A 25,585-nucleotide genomic window follows, 5' to 3' on the forward strand; every position below is an offset into this window, starting at 1 on the left:
GTTAGCCAATCAATGTAACTGCTCCTGGGAATCTTCTGTTTGTTCTGTATCTATAAATTGGCATAAAATAATAATTTGGTGAGGTGAGCTTGTCTTTTTGGAGCGGAGACTGTGTGCAAGCAGTTGTTCTTCAGTAAACTCTACCCACTCATAATAGCATTTGTGTTCCTTTGCTTCTCCACAGCACCAAAACAAAGCAACTGCTCTGCAGCGAAACAAGAAGAGATCATTCCACCCGGGAAAGGTTCCCCCGTCAGAACTAGCTCTGGTTTGAGATCTTCCCACCATAACGTTCTCGCACTGTTGGATGTTAACGAAGTGGATACCCAAGGGAGCGTCTGGTGTCCATCACCAATTTCATGACCCAGCTTCGAACTCATTTTTTCAGCAATATCAGCGACTTCCTGGCACGCTCCACGACACAGCGCAACGAATTCGCAGCTCAGGATTCTGAGATGATCTGGAATCCCAGAGAAACCGCCAGAGCTGAGTTTAGGGCCTCTGCCCGCGAGGTAAATACAGAACTACCACTCCCGGCAGACACCACCAGCGTTTAGGGATCGTGTGCATTTTCCCCACCCGTTCACTCTTAAAAGGCTCCGCCTCTCGAGGGGAAGGGACTGGGGGGTGGGGTCAGGATCCTCCTCTTTCCCTCACGGGTCCCGAGCGCGGCCACGCCCCGGTCTCCAGACGAATACATAGGACGCGGAGCGTCTTCGTGTCGCGCGCGTGGGGAGAGTTCGCAGATGACCCCTGGCTGAGTTCCGGCGCTCCGAAACGGCGGAAGGGGCTGCCAAGGCCGCCGCGATGCCTCGCCCGCGGCGCGTCAGTCAGCTCCTGGATCTGTGAGTCCACCTGGCCCCTGGCCCCTTCGCGCCGACCCAACACCTCCTCCACTGCGCCCGGCCCCGCGCTCCTCCCTCCCCGCCCCTTTCCACATCCCGACCCCAGGACCCTCTGCTGCTGCTGGTAGTCTCGGTCCCCGGTTTGTCATCCCCCTGCTGAGGACAGTTAGCAGGGTGGGCAGATGGCCAGTGTGCGCCTTCGCCGTGTACCCCGGACGCCACCAAGACCGGAACTGCTGTCAGACCGCGACGGCGGCCTGTTTTTGATGGGCGCTGTACGCCCTGGTTGAACTAAAGGAAACAAAGGATGGGGCTCTCAAAAAGCCTTCTGCTGAATTCCACCCTGGTCTCTGTTACTGAACTGGCATAGTCATTCTCCGAGGCAGGATCTAGCACACCGATTAAGATTATGGATTTTAAAAATTATTAATAAATCGTTTTATTGGGGGCTCTTAGAGCTCTATCAACAATCCATACATCAATTGTATCAAGCATATTTTCACAAATGTTGCCATTACTATTTTATAAACATTTACATTCTATTTGAGCCCTTGGTATCAGCTCCTCTTCCCCCCGCCCTCAAAGACCCCTGATAAATGATAAATTATTATTTTCATATCTTATACCATCCACTAGGATGATGGATTCTTGATTGCAATATCTCCACTGCCAGCACTTCCATTCAACAATAAATTACTTAACCTTTCTCTGTGTCCAGGACCTCTACAAATGAGTAAAATAATAGTATCTGACTCCTGAAGTTGTAGTGAGAAATAAAATAATACGAAAGCCCTCAAACAGCTGTCTAGAAAATAGTAAGCCCTATTTAAGTGTTAAATATTATAATTACCATTTATTTCACTCTGGAAATTGTGCTTGAAGTTGAAGTTATGATGGAATCTGTTCTGTCCAGAAGTTGTCAGTCCAGTAATATTACACTTACTGCCACTGAGAAGATTCCAACTAGTACTGACCCTGTAGGACAGGATAGAACTGTGCTGTAGGATTTTCAAAACTGTTATCTCTAGACGCAAATGGCTCCATTGTTCTCCAGTGCAGCAGCTGGTGGCTACACGCGGTTCATCTCTTGATTAGTAGGCTTAGTTAGTACTTCGCCATCAGGGTACTTCCCAATAGTATTCCCATGGGAAAAATAGTTTAAGGAGAGCATTGCCCATCTCCTGAAGGCTTTCTCTAAACAGTTACTTATACCTGATTGACTTGGTGCTCTCAAACCACAGCCAGTTTTCATAAAGAGAAACTCTGTTGGTTCTTTGTAATAAACTGAAAGACTTGTTCATTGTTCAAAGAAAAAGATCCTGTTTTAGTTCTTGGCATGAATTTTTATCTGTCAGTAAAAGCAGTTTAGAACAGCAGTTAAAGAGCTTAACTAAGAAACAGACTGCCTGAGATCTATTTATATGTCTAACATTTATGAATGAGATTAACTTAAGCATATAATATAACCTGTATTTCGGTTTTCTCATTTTGAAATGGAAGGCAATGATAACATTACCTATGGTATTGAAACTATTGGGATTTAAATAAAAAATCACAACATGAAAAATAATTGCTTGATGTTCAACCATTTTAGGAGGTAGCATATAGTCAAGAGCCAAAGAGACTGAAGGAAGAAGTCAAAGTCGCATTGAAGGTACTGGCAAAAAAGCGAGGTTCCAGGAATTACTGGACTACCAGTTGAGATGTGGCAGCACAGAGGTGCAACACAGGAAACACTCACCTGTGCCAAGAAATTCACATGACAGCTGTTTGGTCAACTAACTAGAATAGATCCATATTTGTGCACATTATAAAGAAAGATGACCCAATTAGACACGGAAGTTATGGAACAAAGTCATTAATATCACATGCAAATAAAATTTTGCTGGCAATAATAAATAGTATCTGAACAGGGAACTGCCAGAAATTCAGGCTGAATTCAGAAAAGGATGTGGAACAAGTGACATCATTGTTGACATCAGATAGATTTTAGTGGAAAGTAAGAATACCAGAATAATGTTAACTGTGTTTTATTGACTATACGAAGGCATTCGACTGTTTAGACCATAACAAACTATAGATAACATTGAGAAGAATGGAATTTCTAGAACAATTCATTTTGCTTGTATGAAACATATATATAGACCAGGAGGCAGTTGCTTGAACAAAACTAGGTGATGCTTTGTCATTTAAAATCAGGTTGGTATCCTATGACCATACTTAATCAATTTATATGCTTAACAAATAATTCAAGAGGATGAAAAAGGACCCAGCATCAGAATTGGAGATTCATTAACAATCTTTGATATAAAAATAAGACAACTTGAGAAAATAAGGACTTGAAGCATTTGCTTATAAAAATCAAGGTTACAATCTTTCATTTGGAGTACACCTCAACATAAAAATAAAAATCCTCACATCTGACCCAATAAACCACATCAAGATAATGTAGAAAATACTGAAATTGTCAAGGATCTCCTTTGACATGGATCTACAATCAATGCTCATGGATGCAGCAGTCAAGAAAGCCAAATGTCTGTAAAAAGACCTATTTAAAGAACTTAAAGATAAAACTGTCACTTTGAGGATGAAGGTACAACAATGGTTCTGACCCAAACCATGGTATTTTCAATCACCTCATCTTCATGTGAAAACTAGACAATGAATAAAATAGACCAGAGAGGAATTGAAGCATTAGAGTTATGGTTTTGCCAAAGAATAGTAATATACCATGGGCTGCCTGGATAACAAAAAAATCTGTATTGAAAGAAACACATCCAGAATGCTCCTTGGATGCAAGGAGGATGAAACTTTGTCTTACTGTCTTGGATTATTAGGAGAAGCCAGTCCCTGGAGAAGAACATCTTGCTTGGTAAAGTAAAGGGTCAGCAGAAATGAGGAAGACCCTAAATTAGATGAATTGACACAATGGCTGCAACAGTGGGCTCAAACACAGTAACTGCTGTGAGGATAGGGGCAGAACTAGGCTATAGTTTGTTCACTTTTACACAGGGCCACTGAGTCTGAACTACTTAACAACATCTAGCAAAAACATTACATGAAAATCCCTTATGTGGTAGTTATGTAATCTGGTGTCAACTTGGGACTATTAAGAGATGGAGTTTAGCCTGTCAATCAAGTCGCAGCTTGATGTCATTTTATGAAGATAAATAGTTCGCTGGAGGTGGGACACACACTCATTTCCTATGAGGCATTCCTGTTACAAGCCATGTGGAAATACACTAATACAGCCAGAGCCCTGGAGCTGGAGGAGCCACGTGGAGACCTACGCCAGCACTAAGATGCTTCCACCACCACTGCATCCACAAGACTTTCCACCCACTGGCCTGTGATCTTCCTGCATTCAGTGTCATTGCAGGTGCTGCATGAGTGTGAAGAAGAATTTAAAGACTGGTAATGGACATGTGGGCTAATATCAGATTTATGGACTTGACCTGGTCTGGCTGGGATGTTTTCTTAATGTATAATTACTCTTTGATATAAAGTTCTCTTTTATACACATAAAAGCATCTATGAATTTGTTTCTCTAGTCAACCTGGACTAACACACCATAAAATGGTGCTTTGGCGCATATTATTCATTAGTTGTTTTCAATATTATTGAATATTTACCATATTTAACAGCAGTGGAATAAAAACTATGTTATCTAAATTCTGAGCTTTATTCTAAGGCTCAGTTTAATTCCTGAAGCCTCCCCGAGGTTTCCAGACAATTGATTCTCTGAACTCCTAAGGCTAGAATCAAGTCTTTGGTTTTTTTGTATCCATAGTTCTTTATTTGTTGGAATTGCTCACTATCCATTGTTAACCAGCTGAACAAGTGCTGAAAGAGCACATGTGGCAGGATATGGAAAGCTGCATAAAAAGGTATAGTCTTATAGGACTAGACTAAGATAAGTATATAAATTAATATAGATAAATAATATTACTAAAGAGGGATGGACAAAGTGCTTTCAATGAACAAGAACATGCTAGCTTTTCAAAGGGAGTTATATTTGAAGATTGATTACATCGGGCAGTTGCTTAGAGAGGAAATGTATCCAAAAAGGAGGGGGGTGATGTGGAGTGAGGAATGCAGTAGCTCCATAGGCAGTAAGGTAAGAAATACATGAGAAGTAACATCCCAATACTATTTGTATGATGAGAACGTGTGGTATGAAGAGTAAAATCGTGGTACACAGAGCTAGATAATTTGGACTGGGGAGATACTGAGAAAGCCTTGTTAACAAGAATGAAGAGAATGTTTTAGTGTGGAAACTATCAAAGGTTTTGGAAATGTACTGGGATTAGGGTGAATTTGGGAATGGAGAGACATACTTGGGAAACTGATAAAATTGTGGATAAAATTTAAAAGAGTCCAAAGTAGGAGATGAGTGAAGATGTTCAATTGTAGAATTATATCTGGTATGCAGGAGTTAGGGTCTCCACCACTAAGAGAGAGAATCTGGAGTGGTATACCAGCACAGATGTTATAAAAGTAAATAATAAGTACACATAGACCCTCGATGACATGGATTGACACACTGGCCACAACAGTGGGTGCAGAGACAGGAACAGTCGTGAGGATGGTGTAAGACTGAGCAATATTCCCTTCTGTTGTGCATAGGGTTGCTATGAGTTGGGGTTGACTCCGTAATACCTAACAACAACAGACAAATAAAAGAACAAAAAAGACAAGATAGTTAGAGACCAAAAAATAATAGATGAAAACTTATCTGAAAGAGTAATAAAATGAAGTGTGAATTTAATAAATAATCAAATCAAACACAGATTTTCAAACTGGAAGAAATTTGCCACATTTTAAACTTTATTAAAATTAAGTAAGGGTAAAATTCAGCTCAACTTTTATCAGCATATCAATAATGGATAAATTGTCCAACTAATGGAGTAGTGAAAATCCACATGAACAAACTGAATATGAACATACTATTTATAGCTACATGCTATAATGTAGATGAATATCACAATGCTGAGCAAAAAAAGCTGAAAACAACAACAATGAATGTACAAAGTTCAAAACATAAAACTAATTTATGATGCTAAAAGTTAGTGTGGTGTTTATGGTTATTCTAGTAGAGATTGAAAGGGGGCAATAAGCAGGATCCTGAGGTGTTGTTAATATTCTGTTTCTTACGTGGTAATGGTTATACGGTAATGGAATACTCACTTTGTGCTAACTTAATTAAGTACACATTCATGATGCCTATACCTTTATTAATTTAATTAAAATGGATATAAAATCATTTATGTGAATAATCAAGCTACAAACAGAAGGAATGTGTATCTTAAAAACAAGTGGTTGTCTACAATAGTAACACCAAAAAAAGAATTATCTCGAAAGTTCAAGGTTTTGATTTGAAACATTCTAGAATAATCATTTGGATAGATAGTGATTAGTTTTGGACTAAGTAAGTGTGCATGTGAAATTTTAAGGGTAGCCACTATACACATTGAAGCAAAATGAAAAACTTACAAATCAGTAAAGGAAAAGGGAGAAACTTAAAGAAGCATCAATCAGTGCTGTAGGCCAGAAGTAAGAGGGGAGGACAAAAAGAGGAAAACACTTGGTAAATCAAAATGGACAACATAGTTAGTAGAAACCAGTGCAAATATTTTCACAATTACAAAAATATCACTTTTCCAGAAAACAGATTTCAAATAGAACTTTAAAAAGATGTGAGCATCTGTGTGATCCAAGGATTATCAATGCTGGTAATAAAACTCAAATTTGGAGGAGGAAATGGCATCAGCTGAAATTCTGAACACCCAGTTTACAGCAGGTTATGGATGACAGTGCAAACCCAAAATCCATTTGCAGGTTCCCACAAGGATCAAGCGTCTGGCCATAATCCAGAGATGTGCATAGCCTTGCTATCAGAGAGCTTTGTAAACTCAATTATGCAGATGCAGTCACGCCTTATCATTTGATGTTTTAAATGTTTTCTGGTTTTTAATATTTTCTTTATTTTCAATTGAGCTTTTTCTTTGTTTTATTTTGTCATTATTTTTGTGTGTTTGTGTCTTGATTTTGTTTTGTGTGTTTTTCTGCATTTAAAATCCAGAATAGGTAAATCTCTAGGGCCAATACTGGATTAATAATTATCTAGAGAAATGGCAGCAGTGGTTGGGGAAAAGTAGGGCCTAACAAGAACTACAAGAAAGAAGAAAATATTCTAAAATTGATTATGGTGATGATTGTACACTCTTTTTAATATGGTTGAACTGATGTATGATATGTGGATTATATGCTGATTTTAAAAATACACTAAAATAAAAAGATATACCTAAAATACAGTGACCAAAAGATTTTAAAATAAAAGAATTTTAAAAAATTATTTTATTGGGAGCTATTACTGTTCTTATAACAAGATTTAAAATATTTTATGTTAATGCTAATGAAAGTCATTAGAGAAATATTAAATTCTGAATCAAATTTAGTGTTAAACAATATAAAAAGAAATATAACTTAATGATAAATGAATAGTCCATAAAATATAATTATTATAAATGTTCAGTGAACATTATAACTATAGATCTCTTATTTGTCAGTTTGTCATACTGTGGTGACTTGTGTGTTGTGATACTGGAAATGATGTATTTGAAATACCAGCATGATCACCCAAGGCAAACAGGTTTCAACAGAGCTTCCAGACTAAGGACAAACTATGAAGAAAGAAAGGGCTGTCCACTTTGAGGAATTAGCCACTGGAAACTTTACAACTAGCGCAGAATATTGTCAGATACTAAAAGCATGAATAGCAGCACACCTTGTCAGATACAGTGTAGGAAGATGAGCCCCTCAGGTCAAAAGACACTCAAAATATGACTACCGAGTGCATCATAATGGATGGAGTAAAGTTTTCAGGACCTTCCTTTGTTAATGGGGCTCTACTCAAAATGAGAAGAAACAGCTGCAAACATCTGTCAATAATTAAAACTTGGAATGTACAAAGTATGAATTTAGGAAAATTGGAAGTCATAAAAAATGAAATGGACTACATAAAGTTTGATATCCTAGGCAGTGAGCTGAAGTGGACTGTATTAGTCACCTTCAATCAGACAATCTTATGGTTTACTATGCCAGGAATGAACAGTTTAAGAGAATGGTCACATTCATGGTCAAGAAGTACATTTCAAGGTCTATATTGAAGTACCATGCTTTGACATGATAATATCAATGTATATACAAGGAAATCCAGTTAATACAACTAATATTCAAATGTACACACCAATCACTAAATCTAGTGATGGGGAAATTGAAGAATCCTACCAACTTCTGCACCTAAAAATTAATCAAACTCATAATCAATATGCATTGGTAATTACTGGAGATGACAATGTGAAAATTGTAAATAGAGGAAGAAACAATAGTTAGAAAATATGGCCTAGGTGATAGAAATGAAGCTGGAGATAGCATGATAGAATTATGCAAGACCAACCACTGCTTCACTGCAGATACCTTTTTCCAACAACATAAGCAGTGACTATACATGTGGAGTTTTCCAGATGAAAAATACAGAAATGAAATGTACCACATCTCTGGAAAGAGACAATGGAGAAAATATCCACAGCTAAAATTAAACTAGGGGTTGATTGTGGAACAGTCCAGTTGTTCATCTGTAAGTTCAAGTTGAACCTGAAGAAAATTAAAGCAAGTCCACAAGAGCCAAAATATGACTTTTATTATCTTTCACCTGAATTTTTACAATATCTCAAGATCATATATGACTCATTGAGCATTAATTTCAGAAGACCTGAAGGACTTTGGAATGATATCAAGAGCACATAATACATAATGGAAACAAAAAAAGATCAACATGAATGTCAGAGATACTCTGAAACCTGGTCTGAATCATAGAATAGCTAAGACAAATGGAAGAAATGATGAAGTAAAATAAATGAACAGAAAATTTCAAAGATTAGCTCAAAAAGACAAAGTATTATAATGAAATGTGCAAAGATACAAAGTTAGAAAACAAAACAAAAAAAGAACATGGTCAGTATATCTTAAGGTGAAAGAATTGAAGACAAAATTCAAGCTTTGAGTTGCAATATGGAAAAATTCTGTGAGCAAAATATTGAGGGATGTAGGAAACATCAAAATTTGGAAGGAATGCACAGTCATTGTACCAAAAAGAACTTAACGAAATTCAACCATTTCTAGAGGTAGCATATGATAAAGAACTGATGGCAATGAAAGCAGTCTAGGCTGAACTGAAGGCATTAGAGAAAAACAAAGCTCCAGAAATTGATGGAATACCCATTGAAATGTTTCAACAAGCTGATGAAGCACTGAAAACACTCACTCACTTATGCCAATAAATTTGGAATACAGCTAGCTACATGGCCAGATGAATGAAAGAAATTCATATTTGTACATTATTTCAAAGAAAGGTAACCAACAGAATGTGCAATTTATAGAATAATATCATTACTATCACATGCAGGAAAAAATCACTGAATATCACTTAACAATTGCAGCAGTACATGGAAAGGGAGTTACCACAAATTCAGGGATTCAGTAGAGCATGTGGAACAAGGGATATCATTGCTGGTGTCAAATGGATCTTAGCTGGAAGCAGAGAGTACCAAAAAGATGGCTCCTGGTATTGACTATGCAAATGCATTCAACTGTGTGGATCATTACACATAATGGATGGCATTGAGAATAATGGGACTTCCAGATCAATTAATTGTGCTCATGCAGAAGCTGTACACAAATCAAGAGGCAGTTGTGCAAACAGAAGGGAATACTACATAGTTTAAAATCAGGAAAACTGTATGTCAAAGTTGTATCCTCTCATCATACTTATTGAATCAGTATATGGAGCAAATAATCCGAGAAGCTGGACTATATGAAGCACGTGGCATCAGAATTGGGGAGAGGCTTATTAACAATCTGATATGCAGATAACACAACCATGCTTCCTAAAATAAGGAAGACTTGAAGCACTTGCTGATAAAGATCAAGGACTGCAGTCTTCAACATGGATTACAACTTAATGCAAAGAAAACAAAAATCCCAATAACTGGGTCGATATGTAACATCATGACAAACAGAGAAAAGAGAAATTTCCAAGGATTGCATTTTGCTTGGATCCACTATCTGTAATCATGGAAGCAGCAGTTAAGAGATTAAAAGATGCATTGCATTGGGTCAATCTGCGTAAGACCTCTTTTTTTTAAAAAAAAAAAACTTTATTAGGGGCTCATACAACTCATCACAATCTATATATATGCATACATCAATTGTATAAAGCACATCTGTACATTCTTTGCCCTAATCATTTTCTTTCTTTCTTTTTTTTTTTTCACAAGATTAAAGCTTGTAGTTAGTTCAGGGATCGTTTGCTGGCCCTTAGGAGCGTTTTCCAGTCCAGTCTGTTGGGCACCACACCCTGGCCCCAAAGTCCACTTTCAGCATTCCCTGGGGACCTTGCCACTCCATTCCCTTGCTGTTCCGCTGCACTCCCCAGTGATTTGCCTCGGTGTGGTGGGATCAGGTCAGGTGCAATTCCCACACTGTGTCTCCGGTGCAGTCCCCTCTATCGCCCTTAGTCACTGATTGGCATCATTTCTCATAGTGGGGCCAGCCATGTTGTTCTCTCTGTGGACTGGCTGCTCTACTCAGGAACATCATCCTCACGGCCTGGTGGGCCAGGCTGTGCTCCACTCTCTCCTCCTGTCCTTTCATCTGCTCCCGTGTGCTCTGATCAGATATGTCCATCTCCCGGAGCTGCAGAGTCAATGTAGTCCTTTGGAACAAATTCTTTTCGGGGGAGGGGCAGGAATCCACTTAATTTATGGTGCTGGGGCCAGCCTCCCAGACCTGCCCTAATCATTTTCAAAGCATTTGCTCTCCACTTAAGCCCTTTGTATCAGGTCCTCTTTTTTTCCCCTCCCTCCCAACTCCCCCCTCCCTCATGAGCCCTTGATAATTTATAGATTATTATTTTGTCATATCTTGCCCTATCCGGCATCTCCCTTCAGCCCCTTCTCTGTTGTCTGTCCCCCAGGGAGGAGGTCACATGTAGATCCTTGTAATCAGTTCTCCCTTTCCAACCCACTCACCCTCTACTCTCCCAGTATCGCCCCTCACACCCCTGGTCCTGAAGGTATCATCCACCCTGGATTCCCTGTGCCTCCAGCTACTATATGCACCGGTGTACAACCTCTGCTCTATCCAGTCTTGCAAGGTAGAATTCGGATCATGGTAGTTGGTGGGGAGGAAGCATCCAGGATCTGGGGGAAGGCTGTATTCTTCATCGGTGCTACATCGCACCCTGACTGACTCATCTCCTCCCCTAGACCTCTCTATGAGGGGAACTCCAGTAGCCGACAAATGGGCTTTGGGTCTCCACTCTGCACTTCCCCCTTCATTCACTATGGTATAGATAGATAGATAGATAGATAGATAGATAGATAGATAGATAGATAGATAGATAGATAGATAGATAGATAGATAGATAGATAGATAGATAGAGATAGATAGATAGATAGATAGATAGATAGATAGATAGATAGGATGATGCCTTATACCTGATCTCTGGCACCTCATGATCGCACAGGCTGGTGTGCTTCTTCCATGTGGGCTTTGTTGCTTCTGAGCTAGATGGCCGCTTGTGCTGCATAAGACCTCTTAAAATGTTGAAGTGCATGGATGCCACTTTAAAAATTAAGGTGCCTTACAATGACCAATCCATTCATTCACTTTTCTGTAGTCCTCCCCCCTGGGAGGGGGTTATAAGTAGATAATTGCGATTGATTCCCCCTTTCTTCTCCGACTCCTGGTAAGAGCTGTATGAGTCCCCAATAAATGATTTTTTTAAGAGAAAAACTACAACACCTTACAAAAATACAAATAACCCAATCAAAGTAAATAAACAAATACTAATGTTCACCTGATCCAAGTCATAGCATGTTCAATTGCTTCATATGCATGTGAAAGTTGGAGATTTATAAGGAAGACCGGAGAAGCATCAATGCCTTTGAATTATGGTGTTTGGGCAGAATATTGAAAATAGCGTGGACTGCCATAGGAATACATAGTCTGTTTTCAAAGAAGTGCAACCTGAATGCTCCTTATAAATCAGAAAGGCAAAACTTTGTCTCACGTACATTGGACATGTTATCAAGAGAGAACAATCCCTAGGGAAGACCATCATGCTTGGTAGAGAGAGTGGCAGACAAAAAAGGAAAGTCTTCAAGGAGATGGATTGACAGAGTGGCTGCAACACGGACTCATGTATAGGAATAATTGTGAGGATGGCGCAGGGCCAGACAGTGTTGTGTTCTGTTGTACATAGGGTTTATACCAGCAGTTCTCAACCTGTGGGTCGCAACCCCTTTGGGGGGTCAAACAACCCTTTCACAGGGGTCAGCTGATTCATAACAGTAGCAAAATTACAGTTATGAAATAACAACAAAAATAATTTTTTCCTTTTCCCCAACAGTTTTATTGGTATATAATTAACATATCATATAATTAAATAGTTCAATCACATCAAGAAGAGCTGTATAATCATCACCACAATCAATTTAGAACATTTTTCTTAATGTACTCCTTATTATTAACTCCCCATTTCACTCAACCTGCCCTGTCACACACAAGGAACCAGTTACTGTCTCTATTGATTTACCTACCCCAAAAGTAATTTTATGGTTGGGGGTTCACCACAACATGAAGAACTATATTAAACGGCATTAGGAAGATTGAAAACCACTGGTTTATACATATGTACAAAAAAGAAAATTTTCATCAAGGATAATTGATAAATTCATTCATGGTAAGATATTTAAAGCTCTATTCTTACATTATATCAATACAGAAAATAACTTGTTATTAATGGATCTATGCATTAGCAGCAAACATGATAAAATCATGGATCCGAAATTACACTCACTTCCAAGATGACCTAAAGTCATAGTGACCCTCTAAGACAGAGTGGAAGTGTTCCAGGGGGTCTGGAGACTGTAAATCTTTATGGTAGCAAGCAGATAGCCTCATCATTCTCTTTCAAAGTGGCTGCAGACCATTCACTTAACAGCCTACTGTCCTACCAGAGCTCTTTAACTTCATGGGCATGAAGTACAAAATCCTTCACAGTAATAGCTGCCTCTTTAAAGAGAGTGAGGTTATACAAAGGAGATTTTTAAATTTATCTGTAATACTCTCTGTCTCAAGAAATATGATAAAATAGATACATTTTAAAACTTTAAGTTGTAGGTGCATGTTTTTTTAAATGATCTTTTTTAGTATGTTTGAAGTACTTTCTAGAAATAGATATCTAGCAAAAACTAATAACAAAAACCCTACTTCATAAAATTATTGTAAACTAAGAATTCTATAGACTTAGTAGAAAAAACAAGAAAATAGAGGAATTAAATAATACTACCAGTAGACAAATTATACATAAAATATATTTGTGTGGTATGTACATTTCACAAACAGAGATTTTTATGAGCACATGCGCAAGAAAAAAAGAACACTGTCTTTTAGAGAATATAGAGTCTCACTTTGAGTAAAACATACAAAGTTAGTCATGTCCTGTGTCACTTGTAGTAAAACATACAAAGTTAGTCATGTCATGTGTCATACCACAAGAAAACCTTTACAGATTTTTAAATGAAGATATACCTTCTCATTAACAATGAACAATTAACAATAAAATTAGGCAAACAATAACACAGTGTTAAAAACTCTTAGTGGAGTATGACTGGAGGAGTTTGGGGAGAAAAGATACCCTTAAGCTTTGCTGACAGAAATGTGTTCTATTAACATATCCAACCAAAAGAGGAAGTGGAAAAATTTTAATTGTGCTGAAATTTAAATGCATTCTCTTGTTTATTCATGAAATGTAAACTCTTGCCTACGTGGGGATATTCATATACAAAAATTAAATAAGAATTTATTTGTTTAAAGTGTGAGTTCCTCAGACAGTCAGGTTCACGAGAAATGTTGGTTAGGTGGGTCTTGGAAATCCTTAAATCACTTTTCGATTGTTGCCTTCCCTACATTATACAAACACTCAATAGTTAGTGGATCGATTGCTTTTTCTTTGATATGCACTGTTTGAGTTGTCTTTTGTTACAATTCTTTCTCTAGTGATTTCATTGCCCATATAAATCTTATAAAAATAGAGAAAATAAATTGGCAAGATTAAATACAAACTAATGAGCCACGGTTGCATGTTTATTTGGGAATATATGACAGAAATCCTAGTAGTAACTCTTTCTTAGAATTAGAAGCTTTTTCAAATTCATGTTAATAATGAGGTATGCAGGGTCTAAATGTACATGGCAGTGTGCTGTATTCACAGGTTCTTGCTGAAGGCTGTTTGAAGCAGGGCACGCACCAGACACAGTTCTGATGGCGTGATTAACAAGTGTTTATTGCTTACAGAATAAACAAGATAGGGGAGCAGCAGAACAGCAAACATTCACATCAAACAAGTTCCCTGGAGTTAGGCTCTACTTAGCACCATGAAGAAGGATGCTGGTGCCCCTCTTTTCCAAAGTTTATATCCTTAACAGCACAGTCATGTCATGCACCAAGTAACTGTGCAGAGATCAAGTAGAGGAAAGGAGCAATAAAAAGGGGAACAAAAGGTAAAAGAAAGTGATGAAAGTGGAAGACCTCCTGCAGGTACTGGGCATGATTTATTGTCCCCATTTAGGGTTGGTGACTGTCTCCAGGTAACCATTCTGGGTTTACCAGAGTCAGGACCCACCCCACTTTCCCTGTTACCAAAGTAAGCTTCCCACTGAAGGCTCCTTCCTACTCAGTAAGAATAACAAAGCAGGGACCCAAGCTTACTGCTTAAGCAAAAAGATTTATTAGAGCGAGAAGCATCTTGCAAGGGGAGATAGGGAGGGCTTGAGACAATGCAGATCATGTCTCTAAGAACAATGGAAAAGGAGGGGTTTTTAAGGGAGCTTAGGTGGGAAGGACAGAATGTTTGATGAAATGGAAAATTCCAGAAATTGAGTCCATACAGGTGGGTTACAATAATTGGGCACTTGTTCGGCAGGTGTTTAAAATTGGGACTGCAACAGAGGCTTCTGAGTAAGGTATCATTATGTATTATGGAATGGTGTAATGTGTCAGACAGGCGATTCCTCAGGTTCAAGTTCTCTACCTGGATATCCTTTGCTCTTGGATTCAACTGAGCTCACAGATGTCTGGTCTACTCCTACTCCAGTGTTCAGTCTGACTTGACCAAATGCTGCAATGCTGCAACCCACTATGCTAAAACACATTATTCTTACAGGGGAGGGGGGGCTGAATTTTTCAAGTGCAAAGTTAGCTGGAGATAGGCTATGATTAAGCTCATATGTGTTGTTCTGGGGAAATTCCTAAAAGCCATCTGAACTTCAGCCTTGGGGGCAGAGGAATCCAGCCTCTTTCCTAACTTATGTGAGCCCCCACTAAAATAGAGGAGGTCTGAATTTCTGCAGAGGACAATCATCTCCCACTAGGCACAGACTTTATTTTATGTCCATGAGTAACTGTTATGTCTGTTAGTAGCTAGGAGACCTTGAGAGAGATCTAGCATACGCATACCTGTGCACCTTGGTTACAGCGAAAGCATACTGTTCATTACTACAGAGATGAAACTGTAAATATTAATATAAAATATATACCTGTTTAAGGGCTAAGTGCTAACAAGCATTAAAACAAGTGCTATGAACCAGTACAATTTAACTTACTGTATTGTATTTTTATTTCAGATGCCTTTGGTGCTTTGTGAAGAATATTTCCAGATATATCACAGATATTAAGCCTTTGCCTCCCAACATAAAAGATAGACTAATCAAAATAATGAGCATTCAAGGGCAGATAACAGATTCAAATATAAGTGAGGTAAGAGAATGTATAACTTAAACCAATCATAGTATGTTTTACTAATTGTATTGATGCCAGGAACAAGGTTCAGGATTGCCTATAATTGTTTCAGGTAAAGACAGAGACCAGGTTTGTTCTGCAAATTCAAGACAGTAGGAAACAGGTTTACTACCTCCAACCCACTTCGAAAATCCAATAAAAATCAAGCAAATTATAAACACAAACTGTGTAATAAAAAAGCATGTTTTGCAATGCTCACAGGAAACAAGCTATGTGGCAAAAGCATGTTTTGCCATGATCACAGGAAGCAATTATCTGTACATACATTTTTCAAAGCATTACATTTACTAGACCATGATCCATCATGCTCCACTGCCTATCTAAACGAGGACTGCTTCATGCCTGGCTACCTTCCTTAATGGCCTTGCTTACACATCCCTGAGACCATCCTTACTGATTAAACTTAAAGGAATTTTTACTGCAAGCAAGGGGACTAGTGCATGCTGCTATAGAAAAGTCCATTTCGGACTTCTAAAACATGAATCTTAATTATATTTCTAGTATTTTGATGAGGATGTGGTTTCAGATATTTGGAGCAATTGTATATAGTAGGATTAGTTAGCATTATTAAACATCATAAAGTGTCCGTTTCTTTTTTCTCAAGGTAACAAAACGGTCAAAAACAAAACTCCCAGAAATGTTTCAGTTAATTCCTTTCTCTTTATGGTACCAACACCCTTAAATATTCATCTTCTAAAAACATATTTATTTTTGCTTAAGACTCCAAGAAATGCACGTTGCACTGCCTGTAGTCCCATCCATAAGCCGAACATTCCTGTGTGTAGCAATGCCGTGTGCTGTAAGCTTGGTATCTTCTGTTTTATGATACACAGTTGGACCCTGGACCTCAATACTAATCCAGTCTAGAACGAATGTTGAGATGTGATACAATCAAGTTCTGAATCATTTTTTCTCCATAAGAAATAACTGAAAACATTAACCCATTCTCGACCACCAAGTTTTTGCTCTAACCTTGCCTTTTTATACAAAATGTTATGCAGAAATGTCAAAGTAAATAAGTTCAGAGTTAAATGATACAATTTAAATAAGAAACACAACATTAAAAGGGTTTTTACCAACTACAGTATGGCCCACACCTTAGGATTGATAAGCATCTGGATCTGTGGACACCGATATGGAGAGGAGGTATGGAAAGAGTCATTTTGGGGAAGGGGAATCCCCTCCCAGGAAAATCATGTGGTAGCTGCTTTTCAGGAGTTTTTCCCCTTCTTTGTCTTTTTCGACTAGGAGCTGGCTGTCTTTATAAAAAAAAAAAAAAATCTGTCTAATATGGTCTGTTGGCATTTCCTTAACTGTTTTCTTTCTTTCTTTTTTTAAATGATTTTATTGGGGGCTCATATAACTCTTATCACAATCCATACATACATCAATTGTGTAAAGCATATCTGTACATTCGTTGCCCTCATCAATTGTGTAAAGCACATCTGTACATTCGTTGTTCTCAAAACATTTGCTCTCCACTTAAGCCCCTGGCACCAGCTCCTCATTTTTCCCCCTTCTTCCCCACTCATCCCCCCACTCATTAACCCCTGATAATTTATAATTTTTTTGTCATATCTTGCTCTGTCCCATGTCTCCCTTCCCCACTTTTCTGTTGTCCATCTCCCAGGGAGGAGATTATAGGTAGATCCTTGGAATCGGTTTCTCTTTTCTACCCCACCCAACCTCCACCCTTCCCAGTATCACCACTCTTGGCACTGGACCTGAAGGGATCATCTGTCTTGGATTCCCTGTTTCCAGTTCCTATCTGTACCAGTGTACATCCTCTGGTCTAGCCAGATTTGTAAGGTATAATTGAGATCATGATAGGGGTAGGAGGGGTAGGAAGCATTTAGGAACTAGAGAAAAGTTATATGTTTCATCGTTGCTACACTACACCCTGACTGGCTCTTCTCCTCCCCGCGACCCTTCTGTAAGGGTATGTCCAGTTGCCTACAGTTGGGCTTTGGGTCCCCAATCTGCACTCCCCCTCATTCACAATGATTTGATTTTTTTGTCCTTTGGTGCCTGATACCTCATCCCTTCGACACCTCATGATTACACCGGCTGGTGTGCTTCTTCCATGTGGGCTTTGTTGATACTGAACTAGATGGCCACTTGTTTACCTTCAAGCCTTTAAGACCCCAAACGGTATATCTTTTGATAGCCAAGCACCATCAGCTTTGACTTGAAGAGTTTTTTAAGGGGCATGAGTCACGATAAGACTGGTAACTCTGGCCTTTTAATGATTTGGATTTTTTCTCTATATTTTCCTTGTTCCATCCAGGAGTCCTGATCAGAGTAATCAGTAGCAGTAGCTGGGACCATCTAGTTTTTCTGGTGTCAGACTAGTGGAGGCTGTGATTATCGTCATCCATTAGTCTTTTGGACACATCGTTTTTAGTTTTGTTTTGTTGAGTATTTTATTTTCTTCACTCATCTTTACTCTGGTTAAGGAGAGACCAATAGTTGTGTCTTATATGGCCACTTGCTAGCTTTCAGAAACCCATTCACTACTCACCGTAGTAGGATGTAGAATATTGTCTTTATGAATTGAGTTATACCAGTTGACTTTGATGTCCCTCAAAACTGTCAAGCTTTCCCCTGAAGCTCTCATGCCCAGCAACTCATTCCCCCAACTTGTTTTGTTATGGGTAAGAAGTTTGCCTAACTTTGCCCCTGTTCACTCTATCTGCATGGATATGTGTACAGCACATTTGCTTATGTAGAAGAATCCTCTGCCCAAACAACATACTGTCATGAGTTTCTTAACTCTATGTTCCTGTTTTGCAAAGCATTTTCTCTCTAATAAACTCTTTGTTTTTAGTTTAAACAGGCTTTTTTCACTATGACAAAACACAATACAAATAGTAACCTACCCCAAAGTTTTAAATAACTCATTAATAAAAAAGAAGTAGCAAGAATTCCAAGTCCCTGCAGTTGCTATGTTATAGATGTAAGTCTATCCAGAGATACCTTCATAAAAGGGCCTAGTGATCCACCTCTGAAAAATGAGCCCTTTGGCGTACAGTTCTACTCATATGGGCCCCCATATGTCAGAATCAACTGTGGCAGCTGGTGATTTGGTAGCAGGAATGCAAAACTAGCTCTAAAGAGAATTTTAGTATCTATCTACATATACATACACAAACAATGCTAAAAATATTTCTAAATTAGATTTTTTAATTGATCATATTTTACAAGTCTATAGAACTAACCTCTGAGGCTATCTTCTTTGCTGGATGGAAATCTTTGCACCATGACAGGAAAATGAGTATTTGCATTTTATTAGTTTTCTACCAGTTATTCTCTCACTTTATCAAATTGAAAAGCAATTAGAATCTGTACACTTGACTTAATAGTAGAGGCTACCCTTTAAGTATGTTGGTTGGGAATTGAATGCAGGTCTTCCACATGTAAATTGAAAATTCTACCACTGACATCCCTAAAGCAACCTAAGTGCTCAGTTGAGATGCGTGCTAATGTGGGATGCATTATTAAGCTATGGCACATGGATAAAATGGAATAATAATTTATAACAAATTGCTTCTAAAAGTATTCTTTTATAGTATATACATATAATCTAAACCATTTTCTTTAGAGTTTTTATAAAAATTCAGCTAAAAACTAAACAATCCCTATGTATAGGTAATTATAATGGTTAAAAGTATAGGCTTTGGAATCATAAAGACCTACATTCAAATTCCAGTTCTGCTTCTTAGGGCTCAGCATTGTGTTGGCTACTTAAGGTTTCTTTTTCTTTTCTTTCCCATCTCACCTGCCTTCTGATTTCTGATTTGAAGCAATCACTACCCTTTTCATCTCCTTTGATTGATTGTTTTGAGGAGTATCTTTTTAGAAGTATTATTGTTTACTTTATAGGTCTATTATTTGGCTTAAAGGTGAATTTAGGGTGTGGGTTCAGTTCTAGGTATGGATTAGCCTCAAGGATTCCACTAGTCTTTATCAAAACAATGTCTAGTCTTTTTTATGATCTTAGATTTTGTTCTGTATTTTTCTCCCACTCTGTCAAGGGCCTTTCTAATTTGATCCCCATCAGAGCACTTGGGAGGGGTAGCCAGTGACTTCTTCAGGTGTCAGGCTAGGGGAGGCTGTGGGTCATGTAGCTCACTAGTCCTGTGGACTAATTATTTCTATTAGTTGTGCTTTTATTTTTCTTCACTCGTTGCTCCAAGAGACCAATAGCTGCTTGCTAGCTTTTAAGACCTCACTTGTTATTTGCCAAAATAGAATATAAAACATTGTCTTTATGTCTGTTGACCTTAATGTCCCCCAACACTATGGACCTGAGTCTCCCAACCTAAGGACTCATTCTCTTAGGATATTTGGTTATGGTTAAGAAGTTTTCACAACTTTTCCCCCTGTATGCTCTACTATATTCGATGATATATTTCATTAGCAGTATAATAAAGAAACCCTGGTAGTTAGTAGTTTCATGTTGGGATGTGATCTGCATGGTCAGCAATTCAGAACCACTGGCAGCTTGAAGGGAGAAAGACTTGGCTTTCCGCTCCTATGAACAGTTACAGTGTTGGAAACTCACAGTGGGGTTGCTATGAATCAGCACTGACTTGATGACAATGAGTTTTGTTTATAGGTAAGTAAACTAAAAAACCAAAATCATTGCCATTGAGTTGATTCCTACTCATTGAGACCATATAAGAAAATATAAATGTAGAAATATCCTGTCAAGCTTTTAATGTTTCATGGTATAGCCCCATTCTTCTTTCCACCCCATTCAGTTTGCATGTCTATGCATCTACTCCCAGATTATTATCATAGGAATGTATAGAAGATAGTACTTACTTCTACTACCTTGTGTTCATGCCAGTGTCTTCCTTTCCCTTCATCGTATTTTGCTGACCTCTTGTTATTATGTATTGCTTTTCCCTTAACCCAAGTAATATGTGTCTGCCCTTTGGTTATGATTTTCCTTCCTTCCCCTCCCATCCCTGGTAACCATCAAAGAACACTTCTGTGGGTAAGCCTTTTCCTGACGGTTTATAATATGATCTGAAGCAGTTTTTGCCATTTTGTGATTTGTTTCATGCAGCATAATAATGTCCTCCATGTTAGCCATGTTGTTTGTGGGTTCATCATTATTCTTTAATATTCTGTAGCATTCCACTGTACGCACATATCATAGTGTTTTCATCCACTTATTTGTGGATGAACACTTAGGTTGTTTCCATCTTTTTGCTACTGTGAATAGTGCTTTGATGAACATAGGTGTGCATATATTTATTTGTGTCATGGCTCTTTATTTCTTTAGGATATGTGGTAATTAGATATTATGTCAACTACACCCCTGGTTAGGGGTGATCAATCTGTCAATCAGATCACAGGCTGATGATGCCTCCTTAGCAGTGTGGTCTTTTTATAAGGGAGAAACGGGGAGCTGCCATCTCTCTCTCTGCCCCTTCACCTTCTTGCATACGGAGATTCCACTAGGACTGTTTGCCTCCAGAAGCAGCCCCATATGGGCTGCCCAACTCTGAGACCTTTCAGTGGCCTGCCATGTTTCCACCAACTTTGGGTCCATGCAACTCTGCACCCACTGGCTATGATCTTCCTCATGCGACTGCACCTGTCTGTGTCATGGACTTGCAGCTGCATGAGTCAGAAGATGTCCTGGCTTGCATCAGACTTACGGACTCAAGTTAGACAGACTGGGCTGGGGTGCCTTCTTGATATAAGACTGCTTCTTTATAAAGCTCTTTCATATGTATATTTCAGTGTCACTGGCTTTGTTTCTGTAGACAACCCAGCCTAACACTGGATGTATACCTAAAAATGGGGTTACTAGATCATATGGCATTTCTATTTCTACCTTTTTAAACAATGTACCATACTGTTTTCCTTAGTAGCTATACGGTTTTATAATCACACCCACAGTGTATGAAATTTCTAATCTCCCCACATTTTTACCAGTATTTGAACTTTCCCTTATTTTTGATTATTGCTATTACTGCTTGAAGGAACCTTGGTGGCATAGTGCATTTCACATTGAACTAACAACACAAAGCAGCTTTGAGCCCCCCAGCCACTCCATGGCATTTTAAGTAATAACAACCATAAAGGACAGGGTAGAGCTGCCCCTTATGGTTTCCAAGTGCAAATCTACAGACAGCTTCATCTTCTTCCTGCAGAGCTGCTAGTGGATATGAACTACTGTGTGTAAACAGCACCACCCTCTCTTGGAGAAGTGTTTTGATGCATATGTTTAACCTATAACTTCATCTATTTTATGCTGTTTGTGAATTTGTAGTTATATTTCATAGATTACTTATGCTAAAATTAGTCCCCCTAAACGTCCCCTATTTTTTCTACCATCATCTTTATAATTTTAAGTTTATATTTAGATATTTGATTCATCTTGAGTTTACGTATACGGTGTGATGTACGGAGCCTGTTTTCATTGTTCTGTAAATCAGTAGCCAATTTTGCAGACACCATTTGTTAAAGAAACAGTATCTTGCCCATTTAATGTATATCAACCAACTGCACATAGGTGAATAGATCTTATTTCTGGGTTCTTAATTCTGTTTTGTTTTTCTTAATTCTTTTCTATTGGCCTGTGTATCTGCTGTACCAGTACCAAGCTATTTTGACTGCTGTGACAATATAGTACATTCCAAGGACAGGAACTGTGAAGCCTCCTACTTTGTTCTTTACTTTCCCAGGCTATTTCTTTTCCAGGTGTAGTTGATGATTAATTTTTCCATCTCGGTAAAGAATGCTGATGGAGTCTGGATTGAGATTGTATTATATCTTTATACCACTTTGAGTAATGTTGACATTTTCACAATGTTAGTTCTTATCCATGAGCATAGCATGTTCTTTCATTTATGTGTACCTTTTTCGGCTTCTTGCAGTAGTATTTTGTAGTTTTCTTTGTATGTCTTTTACAACCCTGCTTATGTGTATTCCTAAGCACTTCATCTTTTTGCTGTCTATGAAAATGGTATTGCTTTCCTGGCTTCTTTTCAGAGCTCTCTGTTAGTGTGGAGGCCTGCCACTTTGCTGAATCCTATTAGTTCCAGTAGCTTTCTTATAGAATCTCGGGGCCTTTTATAGAATCATATCATCTACAAATAAGGATAGTTTTACTTCTTCCTTGCTAATGTGGATACGTTTCTTTTTTTCTTGCCATGTTGGTTTGGCTAGGACTTCTGGTACAATTCTGAATTAAGAGTGATGATGAAGGGCATCCTTGCCTGGTTTTCATTCTCAGTGGGAATGATTTCAGTCAATCTTTGCTGAGAGTAGTGTTGGCTATTGGCTTTGTATATATTCCCTTCTAAGAAATATCCTATTTGTTTTGTTGAGTGTTTTTACTCAGAATGGATGTTGGATTTTGTCAAGTGCCTTTTCTTCATTGATTGATATGTTCATGCAGTTCTTGTCCTGTGGTTTATTTAAGTAATAGATTATGTTGGTTGATTTTCTAAAATAGGACCATCCTTGTATACCCAGTGTGAATCATAATTGTCAGGACGTATTTTTTATATGAGATTAGATTCTACTGGTTGGATTTTGTTAGGAATATCTACTTCTATATTCATGAGTGATATCTATAATTTTATTTTTAGTGGTATCTTTGCCTGTCTTTGGTATACAGTGTATGCTTAGTTCATAGAATGATTCCAGGAATATTCCATCCACTTTTGGAACAGTTTGAGTAAAATTGGTGTCAGCTCTGCTCTGAATGTTTGGTAGCATTTCCAGGATAGCTATCTGATTCAGGGTTTTTTGTTGTTGGAACATTTTTTTCATTACATCTTCAAATTCTCCTTTTGCTATGAATCTGTTCAAATTTTCTACCTAAGTCAGTTTTATTTTATATAGGTAGTATGTTGCTGGAAATTTGTGAGAATACAGTTCATGATGTTGTTTGGTGCCATTGAACTAGTTCTGACTCTCAGCAATTCTATGTATAAAACAAAACAGTACTGCACAATCACTGCTTTTTTTTTTTTACTCATTTTATCGGGGGCTTTACAACTCTTATCACAATCCATGCATACATCCATTGTGTCAAGCACATTTGTACATTTGTTGCCATCATCATTTTTAAAACATTTTCTTTCCACTTGAGCCCTTGGTATCAGTTTCTCATTTTTCCCCTTCCTCCCTCACAAACCCTTGATAATTTATAAATTATTATTTTGTCATGTCTTACACTGTCTGGCATCTCCCATCACCCACTTTTCTGTTGTTCATCCCCCAGGGAGGGGGTTATATGTAGATCATTGTGATCGGTTCCGGTTCCCCCTTTCTACCCCACCTTTTCCTGACCCTCCTGGTATTGCCACTCTCATTATTGGTCCTAAGGAGTTTATCTGTCCAGGATTCCCTGTGTTTCCAGCTCTTATCTTTAACAGTGTATATCCTCTGGTATAGCTGGATTTGTAAGGTATAATTGAGATCAGGATACTGGGGGAAGGGGAGGAAGCATTAAAGAACTAGAGGAAAGTTGTATATTTCATTGGTGCTATACTGCACTCTGGCTGGCTCATCTCCTCCCCTCGACCCTTCTGTGTAAGCAGATGTCCCGTTGCCTACAGATGGGCTTTGGGTCTCCTTTCCGCACTCCCTCTCATTCACAATGATATGATTTTTTGTTCTTTGATGCCTGCTATCTGATCCCATCAACACCTCGTGATGCTGCTGTGCTTCTTCCATGTGGGCTTTGTTGTTTCTGAGCTAGTCACTTGTTTACCTTCAAGCCTTTAAGACCCTAGATGCTATATCTTTTGATACCTGGGTACCATCAGCTTTCTTCACCACATTTGCTTATACAACCATTTGTCTTCAGTGATTGTGTCGGGAACGTGAGCATAATGGAATGCCAGTTTAATAGAACAAAGTGTTCTTGCACTGAAGGAGTACTTGAGTAGAGGTCCAATGTCCATCTGTTACCTTAATAATAAACCTATAAATATATGTACACAGATTTATTTCCCCATTATATATATATTTACATATGTACATGACTGTATTTAGACCTCTATATATGTCCTTTGCCTCCTAGTTCTTTCCTCTATTTCCTTTTACTTTTCTCTTGTCCCACTATCATATTCAGCCTTCAATTGGGTTTCAGTAATTCTTGGTTACCTTGCCCTTGATCAGGCCTACTACACCCTCCTCGACATTGATTTTGGATCACTTGTTGTTCCTTTGTCCCTGGGTTTGTTAAGACCCACTTCCTTTCCTCTCCTTCCCCCTCTCCTATCTTCCCCCTCACCCCACCATGGAACCCTGGGTCCTGTTGTTTTCTCCTCTAATTGTTTATCCTGCCTATCTTATCTAGATAGACTTGCAGAGATAATAATATGCATAAAACAAAGACAGAGCAAAACAAAACAACAAACAAGGGGGAAAAGAAAAGCCTATAAATAATCCAATGTCTGTTTGTTGACCTGTAGGAATTTTTTTCTGGTTGAATCTGATGGGTGGCACGCCTTGGCTCCAAAGTCTATGTTTGGTATTATTTTGGGACTTCCTTGCTCTGCGCCCTTGCTGTTCTGTTGCACTCCCTCAGTGTTTTGCCTCGGTGTTGTGGGATCAGATCCACACAATTCCCGCACTGTGTCTCCAGTGTTGTCCCTGTAGAGCTATGGGTCAGTGAGGGATGTTATGTCTCCTAGTGTGGCCGGCCATACGGTCCTCACTGTGCTTGGGATGCTATGGGCTATTGTCCTCAAGGCTTGGGGGGCCAGGATGTGCTCTACTCTCTCTTCCTCCCCCTTCATTTGCTCCTGTGTGCTCTGATCAGACATGTCCCTTTCCCT

General features: G+C 38.6%; 1 protein-coding gene across 1 annotated transcript in view; it reads left to right on the forward strand.

Annotated features, from left to right (window-relative positions):
* The first annotated feature begins 659 nt into the window (after nucleotides 1-659).
* AMN1 (antagonist of mitotic exit network 1 homolog) overlaps nucleotides 660-25,585 on the forward strand; it is a 64,820-nt gene continuing 39,894 nt past the window's right edge. Inside the window, exons 1-2 of the mRNA XM_075551908.1 lie at nucleotides 660-845; nucleotides 15,596-15,728. Coding sequence (XP_075408023.1) covers nucleotides 808-845; nucleotides 15,596-15,728 — 171 coding nt within the window. The 5' untranslated portion in view covers nucleotides 660-807. The remainder of the gene's footprint in view (nucleotides 846-15,595; nucleotides 15,729-25,585) is intronic.

Source organism: Tenrec ecaudatus, chromosome 6 (genome assembly GCF_050624435.1).
Source record: "Tenrec ecaudatus isolate mTenEca1 chromosome 6, mTenEca1.hap1, whole genome shotgun sequence".
NCBI lineage: Eukaryota > Metazoa > Chordata > Mammalia > Afrosoricida > Tenrecidae > Tenrec > Tenrec ecaudatus.